General features: G+C 43.9%; 1 protein-coding gene across 4 annotated transcripts; it reads right to left on the reverse strand.

Moving 5' to 3' along the window:
• Positions 1-2,533: 2,533 nt before the first annotated feature.
• LOC123071704 (protein SEMI-ROLLED LEAF 2) lies at positions 2,534-9,787 on the reverse strand. Of its 4 annotated transcripts, none has more exons than XM_044495290.1 (20): positions 9,565-9,787; positions 8,849-9,423; positions 8,650-8,724; positions 8,332-8,447; positions 8,144-8,258; positions 7,927-8,055; positions 7,282-7,329; positions 6,832-6,971; positions 6,556-6,752; positions 6,144-6,436; positions 5,902-6,051; positions 5,436-5,813; positions 5,186-5,335; positions 4,418-4,493; positions 4,120-4,247; positions 3,810-4,010; positions 3,582-3,719; positions 3,352-3,483; positions 3,059-3,250; positions 2,534-2,945 (listed from the first exon to the last, which is right to left on the reverse strand). In XM_044495290.1, exons 2-20 carry the CDS (start codon positions 8,981-8,983, stop codon positions 2,802-2,804), a joined length of 2,937 nt encoding a protein of 978 aa, XP_044351225.1. In that variant the 5' UTR covers positions 8,984-9,423; positions 9,565-9,787; the 3' UTR covers positions 2,534-2,801. The 4 variants fall into 4 exon arrangements, with proteins under 4 accessions (XP_044351225.1, XP_044351227.1, XP_044351226.1 ...); XM_044495292.1 differs by having other exon boundaries at positions 8,849-9,461; positions 9,565-9,770; XM_044495291.1 differs by having other exon boundaries at positions 9,510-9,770.
• Between the last annotated feature and the right edge of the window lie 362 nt (positions 9,788-10,149).

Raw genomic sequence — 10,149 nt, forward strand, 5'->3', positions numbered from 1 at the left:
CGAAGCCCTGCCGGAGAACCACGAGCTCCATCACCACCATGCCGTCGTGTTGTCGGAGTTCTCCCTCAACTTCTCCTCTCCCCTTGCTGGATCAAGAAGGAGGAGACGTCCCCGGGCTGTACGTGTGTTGAACGCGGAGGCACCTTTGTTCGGTGCTTAGATAGGATTCGGACATGATCTGAATCGCTTCGTGAACGACTCCACCGACGGCGTTCTTGTAACGCTTCCGCTTAGCGATCTTCAAGGGTATGAAGATGCACTCACTCTCTCTCTCGTTGCTAGTCTCTCCATAGATTGATCTTGGTGATGCGTAGAAAATTTTGAATTTCTGCTGCGTTCCCCTACAGCCAGAGTTATAATCCGGCTGGGCGCTTGGTAAACCGGCAGGTGATAAACCGGCTAACAGTTAAGACAGATGGCTAAGTCAGATGATAACCCGGCAGGAGTTAAGTCAGATGATAACCCGGCAGGAGTTAAGTCAGATGATAACCCGGCAGGTGTTAAGTCAATCATAACCCGGCAGACAATCATAAACCGGCAGACAATCATAAACCGGCACCAGTCATAACCTGGCAGACAGTGATAACTCGGTTGCCAGGGGTTATGAAGCCCGAGACGTTATGAAGCCCAAGACGTTAAGAAGCCATGAAGAGAAGTCGGAATAGTTTAAGTTTTAATCCGAGTTGGACTCTACATGTAACCCGCCCCTTCAACATATATAAGGAGGGGCAGGGCACCCCAGGAGGGGGAGATAATCTTAAGGGTTAGACATAACTGGGAGATCCAGAGATAACTGGGAGATCCGGTTTACGGCGACTCCCTCGTGATGATAATGAGACCTAGCCACAAACAGCATGTAGGGTTGTTAGTGGATGATGTTTCCCGGGGCCCGAAGTTGTCTAAATCTTTGTCTTGTGTTGCGTTTTCTCGATTCCGCTCAACCCCTCTCAAGCTACCACATAGATGTGTTGGCCTCACGACTAAGTCCTCACACTAGGACATCTACCGTGATAATTCCACGACATCCTCTGTGACGGAAGAGGTCATCCACTGGCCTTGAAGGTTGGATCCGGACATGGTTGAAGGTCTGAAGCGCTTGGACTGAAGCTTGGGTGTTGGAACTCGAGGTGAGGGAAGGGAAGGATCAAGCGTGGAAAGAAAAGGACAGGTCTTGACCTCTTTATAAAGAGGATGAATGTCAAGCGTCCTCCGCGCGGCCGTTTGGAACTTGCCTAAACCAAGGAGTCGTACTAATGGAGCGGTTGGGTTACCCACGCCCGTATTGATGAGAATCCCGTGATAAGGGGGACACGATCTCTGCTTTGACAAGACGTGCCAATAAAACCGTCTCGCAAGACGTGTAGTGGCAGGTTGGAAAAACAGTTTGAATAATAACCGGGCCGCGGCATGATAACACACTATGTAAAAGTTGTCAGCAGATTAGACTCGTGGAATATTGTACTCTCTACGGTGGTATGTGGAATTTGTTTTGCAGAGCCGGACATGATTCTTGTGTTCAAGATCTACTTTGGAGTATTCGGAGAACTAACCCGCCTTGCAATGTCAGAGACAATCTGCGCGCCGGACTCATCATCATTGAAGCCTGGTTCAGAGGCTACTGAGGGAGTCCTGGATTAAGGGGTCCTCGGACAGCCGGACTATATGCTTATGCCGGACTGTTAGACTATGAAGATACAAGATTGAAGACTTCGTCCCGTGTCCGGGTGGGACTTTCCTTTGCGTGGAAGGCAAGCTTGGCAATTTGGATATGTAGATTCCCTTCTCTATAACCGACTCTGTGTAACCCTAGCCCCCTCCGGTGTCTATATAAACCGGAGGATTTAGTTCATAGGACAAAAAACAATCATAATCATAGGCTAGCTTCTAGGGTTTAGCCTCTACGATCTCGTGGTAGATCAACTCTTGTAATATTCATATCATCAAGATCAATCAAGCAGGAAGTAGGGTATTACCTCCATAGAGAGGGCCCGAACCTGGGTAAACATCGTGTCCCCCGCCTCCTGTTACCATTAGTCTTGGACGCACAGTTCGGGACCCCCTACCCGAGATCCGCCGGTTTTGACACCGACAATAATAATACCAGACATTTGATCTACAGGTTGAGAACAAGCTCCTTCAAGAAATCCCCCAAATCACAAACCCTAACCCTAAAAATCTAAGAATAATGGTGTCGTCGTCGGAAGCTGAGCTGACGTACTCCACGGTGTGGTCGCTGCTAACAGGCACATCACTCCAAGACACCATGGCGAGGCCCGAGCAAGAGAGAGGAGCGAGACAGAGACAGAGTTCATTCTTTCTGCTGTTTCAAATATGTATACAGAACTATTTGCAAATTACAGCAGTTTCATTTTGCAAGTTTTCTTTTCCACCTGCTACCCGCCTCCTCTCGTGGATATTATTTCTAGTCAGATAGTAGGTGACTAATCATAGTGATGCAGATTAATCAGATACCAATGAGAAGTATAAAAATCGGACAAGAAGCACAGATTGAAAAAAAACATCAATAAATATATATCACAACAATGCGGTCACTTTCTTTTCTGGCCCATCGAAAAAGTACATACACTCAGACACTGCACTTTCCATTTATTCCGGGACTCTACAACGGTAACAGAAATTTGTACACCTTGTCGAAAATTTGTACACTCAAAAGAATAGAAAACCCAGAAAGAGAACGAAAAAACAGCAGAAAGAATGAACTTGGAGGACATGTAATTTGCAAATAGTTCTGTATACAGATTTGAAAACCAGTTTGTCAGGTTCCACGCCACTGCATGAATCTACCGTCCAGCTGCCTTCAAGAACTTGTCGTACGGGCTTGCAGGTGGCAATCTGAAGGACCGGTCATCGCTGGATGTCGAATCGTTGCGCCGCATGTAGTCCTTTCTTGTCAAATGCGACTCACGTTCAGATTGAGCAGATGACTGCAAAATGCAACGAGACGTCAGTCATGATTTCAGAAATTTCAAGGTTAAGAAACTGACAAGATGCCTGGATTTAGCTTAAGGTTAAGAACGTCTAACAGGAGGACACATGCCTCATTTGTTTCCGGTCCGTTTTCCCCGATTGAGCTACGCGAATCGGTCCTCGAGTGCTTGAAGCTCATGAGAACAGACATCTTCTGCTGCTTTTCCATTACTAGGGATTCACATTGGCTCTTCATTTGGTCATAGGACACAGGATTGGTGGAGACTGGAATGTTAGCAACTTGCCTTGCTGTCTCATGGACCTGGGAGCAAGTAGTTCAAGTACAAACAGATGAGGAGACTGCACATTTATAAGAGAACAGAGGAGTTTTCAGGTGCTATTGTTTTAGAGATTGATACATACAGATTCCATCAGTTGATTCACATTTAGAACATCGGATGAAGCCATAGATCCTGATGTTTTCCTGTCAGACTGCGATCCACTATGTTCAAAGACGATGTCATCGTCATCATCCATCTCACAAGGAATAACATCCTGAAGGCAGAAAACATGTAGCCAAGAAGTTAGAAAATAACAGCACTGCCTAATCATAATAGCTCAGAATCAAGTACTTGTAAACGATCAGTACGGACCTCGTCAAAACAGTGATCATCCTTTTCAGCGTACATTGAACAAGAGTGTGGCGTCTCCATGAATAATGGAGCACCAAGAGGAAACGAATCATCTAGGGAGAACTCTTGAAGAAGCTGTTCTTCTATCCCGTCAAACTTCTGCAATCCGTAAGATTATCAGTTATGTTCTTAATTCTGTACAGCTAGCTAAATCACAGAAATAGAGCGGAAGTAAATCTAAATCTACACCTCTGGTGAATTTTCAAATTTTCTCTTGAAGTGGGATATCACAATGTCTTTTAACTGTGTATCATCCTTATTTACAGCTGAAAGAAAAACTTGTGCATCACTTTCATCTTCCTCAGAACCGTAAAGCATTCCACTGTTCGAAGATTGTGCAGAAGTAACAGTGAGTTTGCAGTCATCAATCAGGCAAAGATGAGGATCAACCTGCAAAATTAACAAAGCACATTATAGCTCATACTAATTATATAGAGCCTATGTGTGATTGCGGGTAGACCATCCAAATGAATTATTCACATGGTGGATATCAACAAACCATTTCCTCTAGCACTGCGGCTTTGACAAGATGGGTTATCTGAGGAATATCAGCAACTTTTGCTGAAAAAATAAGCATTGCTGATGCCATTGTATACAAACACCTTCTCCGAGATGGTTGCGCAACATCTTCATTTACAGTGGAAAAAGAAAAATATGAGATCAAGCCGTGAATTCAACTGCTATACTGTTATAAGTATGTTGCATACGAATATGGAGGACATTATCTTTTGTTTTTTAATAGATAAATAAAAAGGGAACAACTCTTTGGTTTAAGAGGCAATGTTGCAGCAACTTACTATCTTGGTTCAGAGACAACCTCCTGAGAGAAAAAGCCAACTGGAAACATCGAACTAGTGCCACATGACTGGAGGTCTGTCATAAAACTTAACTGGTCAATTAAACAGTACATAACATGATGGTATCTCTGGTTCAATATTCTAAGAATTTAAAGTAAGTTCCATGCTTCCAACATCAATAAAATATACAAAAGTTATATCTTGTAGATAAACTCAAATGGTGTGCAAAATACTGGTTGGAATGACTCGATGGATTCCAACTGTGTGCTTCGATCATTCCAGTGCCTTCAGAACAAATTCAAATGGTGTGCAAAATACTTGTTAAAGTGACTTAATGGACTCCAACTGTGTGATGTGATCATTTCAGTGGTTTGAGAACAAAGCAATAGCCTTATAAATCTGATATCATTTCAAGGTCATCATAAGTAGCCTCGGACGGGCTGTAACCCTACTATCTATCTTGAAGATTCACATATTTTATGTCTCTACAATATGCAGCATTGTGCTCTCTGTGATGGACCAATCCACATTTACCTACTAATGCATTGGAATGTATGTTAATTGTTATGCCTTAGAAATGAACTAATATAGACCACATTGACCCTGTTTTAGACATGGCGGCACTGTACAATTGATATTACTGAGGTTTCAAATGAGGATCTCAAAGCCCTAACTGACAACAAGGGGGTAGGAACAAATTCCTCTATTTGAGATACGGTCTTCTTGAATAGTGGGTAGCAAGAATATATTGTACAAAGCTCGACTTACTTTTGCTTTTGAACACAACAAAGCAACATTGTAAGTATGGCCCATTGTCTCAAAATTTGAAGGCGAGTTATCTTCCAGGGATGCTTGACTCCAAATAGATGAAAGAAGAAGAACAAGTTGGCCATTGTTCAACTTCATTAACTTTGAGTTCTGCTCACAGATGTAAGGAAAATAAGATGTATCAGTTGTATTGTCAAAAACTCCAAGGTAAAAAATAGTAAATACTAATAATACTAGCTGGACTTCATACATCTTTAAAAGTGGAAAGACGATCATTGAAATATGGGTTCCCTGAAGACTGCCTTGTATTTGGTTCTGTATGTGCATATCCATTCTCAGCACTTACCACAGCTTCTGGTTTCTCGTTTTCCTGCAAGGATTCCTTGGTCCTACTTTTAGACTGCAGTTCATCCATTATGGTCTCAGAAGAGAAAGCTGACAATGCCAACAAAAGCACACTCTGCGACCCATTGACCTTCATTGGGACAGGAAAACCTATGGCTGACCATGGGCATAACAACGAAGGCGCGACAATGGTGGATAAAACACGGTGTGAGCCAATCCTTGTCTTATTGTCTGGGTGCATCATTGCTAAGAGAAGCTGGTGATACAAAGCTTCTGGAAATGCCTGAGACATGTACAAGGAAATGCCAATTAATATTGATGTCCTACTTCTAAATCATTTCTCTACAGTAGTGGAAATATCAAAAACTTACTTTCTGGTTGTATGATGACTTGTACACATAAGCTGCTATTTGTGCTGTGCGGTAAACAGATGACACTGTTGTCCTGGCGATGTTGGCAGTGTACGAGAGATTCTCGAGCATTACACTGATCATGTCAAGAATAGGACCAACATCCCCAACCTAATCAGCACAACAAAAAACTTTTCTTACAGATTTATACGCTAAAAGCAGGAAAATAGTTATGTAATGAAGTGCCGAAAGATTACAACAACCTTCTCTGTCAATTGCACCAGACACTCCTCCAAGGCCACATAAAGTTCACTGTTCCACTTGTCAATATCAGCTTGAGCATTTGATGCTTCAACAGCACGGTACATACATTTTCGCAAGTGTTTTACTAAATCGCTGATTGCACTCGCTATTGTTACTGATGCATGCGACTTTGCCTGCTTTGCAAGATGAGAAGCAACTTTTACAATGCTGATTTGCTTGGCGGGCATCTTGGCAACACTTTTATGATCAATGTGCTTTATAGTAAAAGATAGCAGCAAATGGCCATTTTGCCCTGCAATTATAAAAACAAGATTTAACAGAGTATTGAATCTCTCTCAATGCTTCCAACTGAAAAGCAACACTGAAAGGGAAAAACAAGCGAAGAAATTACATGGGAGAAAATTGCTGCACCTGATTTGTCCATCAGTGTTTGCATTTCTTGTAGAACAGAAAGGGCAACCCCACTTTCAGGAGACCAGTAATTGTGGCTATCGAAAAGGCGAAACAGAGGATCAAGAATACGCCGCACTGTTGTTGCCTCCTTTGCAATATTGGCCATGTTACGCAAGCAAACCCTTGCCCAGTGTGCGGGATTCTCAGTTGCAGCCCTGCTAACACATAAAATTATTAAAGAGATAAAAAAAGGCACATTACTATCTAAAAATGTTAATGGGCAGAAGATCTCACATTGTATCAGCTGCCACTTTGGCATTATTTTGCCCAGATACTGCCAACATTGTCAAATCATCATCATCTTGAAATCTGACGACCTCTTTTATTGAGAGAGTTTGATTAGCCTCATAACAGCTTATTATCACTGAGACAACCTGGGTTCAAGAATGAATTGGAAATTAATTAGATAGCCAGTCTGAGATGCTATTTGAGCTGAAACATCTATGCTAACATTTTGCTTCATGAATGGTTGTTTCTGGTTCACTTCGAATTAAAATTAGTGTACTTTTACTGTATTAAGTATGGTAGACATGCTATTTCAGAATTCGCTGAACTTTGATTATAATTATATCTCTTTCCACTAATCGATGATCCTATTTCTACTACATAAGAAATCCATACAGGAAATAAAAATAACAAAGAAAGTATCCAGCGTGCATAAAATAAAAAGCAATAAGGACTTACTTCATCAAGTTCCATTGAGATATGCGAGTGGTCACCCATGTATTCGACCTGATTACAGGTGGTCAAACAGTCAAAATGCAATAGAAAATATATTTTCTACACTTAATCACTTCTACTCCTATGATATTACTTCCTGGGAAGAATCAGTAATGCAGAGAAAGTAAAGATTACAAGTGGTCGAACAGTCAGACTGTGATATAAAATAAATTTTCCCAGTTTAATCACTCCTAGTCCTATGACAGTACTTGCTGGGAAGGACCGGTAATGCAGAGAACATAAGCATGGATTATTATTTTATCTTTACATTTTGTTACAAAGTACAGTACTATGACAGAACATAGCATTGCATGATATCAGCACGATGCACAAAAATTGTATTTGTTCCACCGAAAGTGAAAGATGGATATAGAGCCTATATAATAATGTCTCTTATCTGTTGAAAACCTTGAAAACATATAGTCGAGGTACAAAAGTTCATATTTATGAAGCATGTGAAATTGTATAATAGATGGAAATGGTAATTAGTTCGTTTGTTCGACATGATTATTCCTGGTTTAACACAATTGTAAAATATAAGCCTTGACTGGCAAATATACGACAGTCTTGCCTTTCTCATCAGAACAATTAAGCAATAGATTGTCTTACCATTGAAGCGAGAGATTGGAGTGCAGCAGATCGAAGGCGGATCCCTTTGTCATCTTCCCTTAGTTCTTGAGCAATTTTGCATAGTTTCGGTATCATGCCTTCTAAACTGAACATATGTGTGCTGTCAACCTATATAAACATTCAATTTAAAAATAAGCAGATGGCAAGTACCTAGAAAATAAATTAAATCTAAGTTGGTATGTGCTACGCTAATAACCTGTCCATCGAGAAAGTCAACAAGCAATAGACAACCCAGGATCTGCAAATCATCACTTGATTTCTGATCTAGAAGAGTGCGAACAATACACAATGTGCTTGTGGCCAGCAACGGTCTGAATACGAAATCAGTCTGTTAGCCAAGATTAGTCACAGATGCATCAATGAATAAACAACATTTGCACTTACGTATGCTCCTTGCATGAACGCAGAAGTTTCCTATATATGCATGGAACAACTTTGGCCAAGGTGAAATTATCATGTCTCAGTTCTTTATAGCATCTCTGCTCAAGATACTCTGTGATCTGTTCAGGGAAATAAGAGTAAAATTAATTCCACTTTTACGAAGTCTGTCCATTCATTCAGTTCCATCTTCTAATCTTAGCTATTAAATCCTTAACAGGCAACAAGCTAAGCATCATTTCAATGTGTAGTGATCCAGTGACAATTATTAGAGGCCACACGATATAGTAAGAAAAACAGGGAGGATGCCGAATGTACTGTTACCTTTGGTATGCGGGTTGGATTTCTCGAGACGTAATCGCAGAGTTTCCCGATCCTTCTGTCATTCGGTTCTCCGTCCTAAGGCAGCATCCCAAGTTCAATAAGGAAACTCCCACACATTTGAATGCAGCACACCCATCATGCAGAACTACACTACCATGACTAGAAAATTGGAATGCTAGCAGGCAGGGATTGGGCATACCGCGGGCAGCTGGTAGATCTCCGAGATGATCTTCTTGTAGCGCTTGACGGGCTGCCGTGACCTCGCCCGCAGCGAGGGGCAGAAGTAGCAGAGGCTGCTGCATGCCGGCAGCACCCGCCGCGACATCACCCCCATCCCTCTCCTCCTCTCTCAGAAGCCCCCCAAAACTTTTTGATCCAAATGTGGTGAGACGGCACAAGTGCAACTCCAACTGTCCGCCCTCTTTGCTACGACGGCAATTCCAAGAACTGACCTCCCTTGGACTTGGACCAAATTGGGCTGAAGCGAATTGGTTGTAGCAGGGAGGGCTAGAGTAGAGTAGAGGACCCCCCTCGCCTTCCTCACGTTCCCGTAGCCAATTGGAGACTCGGTTGAGATCAAGAAACGGCAAGAATCCCCCTCGCGTCAGAGTCGCCTCTGACCAAATCTAGTCCAGGCCGGTGCTGGGACTTTCAAAAGGCAGCGAATTCCCCGGGTCAAATCCGGCAAAGAACGCGGCGTTTCCCTCTGGCGAACTCCGAGCCGCGGGTCGACGGCGCCAAGAACAGCCGCCGACGCCCGGCTGAATCCAGCCCCTGCCAAAGATCAACTCTTTTTCCTCAGAACCAGTGTCCTGCGCAACTCAGATCGCGGCCAGACGCAAATGAGGCAAGGAGCGAACCCCGGAGGAGACGAGGGGAACACCAAAGAGAGCAACCGACGACGGATCCACCCACCTGAAAGGGAGAGAGGGGGGCGGCGAATCCGGTGGCCGGCGGGCGGCAGCGTGGCGTGCGGGCGGGCAGGTGGGTGGGGGTAGCTGGAGGCGACAGCGGGGCAACGGTCGCCTCGTCGGCTCCTTGTCGCCTTCGCCGCTGCCGCTGGAAGGAGGGGGAGGGGTTGGAGGAGGACTAGTAAAATGCGGGCAGCTGGAGGTGCGGCGGAACATTCATAGCGGCGGCACGGGCACAACTCAGGGCAAGCGCGTTGCGGTTTTCCTACCGTGCGTGCGAACGGGGGAATTCTTCGAGGGGCTTTTCGGCAAAAAGAAAACAAAAAGGAGGTGGCTGCTCATTGCTCTGTTCCGGAATCTGACAGGTGGGCACGTTGTGCGAGGGAGGCCGCCTGCCTGCCCGTTCGGGCCCTGCGCCGCCGGCAGGCCTTGCCTGGCCACCGGAAGTTACGAATCCGCCCCCCGCCGGTTTGATTTTTGTATTTTTGGTTGATGGTGACGTTGGCCCCGACGTCGCTAAGGGCACTGCCATGTATCTTTGCGTTGAGAAAAATCTAGCGGGTTTGCTATTCTTGGCCGGCTGAAGCTT

Source organism: Triticum aestivum, chromosome 3B (assembly GCF_018294505.1).
Source record: "Triticum aestivum cultivar Chinese Spring chromosome 3B, IWGSC CS RefSeq v2.1, whole genome shotgun sequence".
NCBI lineage: Eukaryota > Viridiplantae > Streptophyta > Magnoliopsida > Poales > Poaceae > Triticum > Triticum aestivum.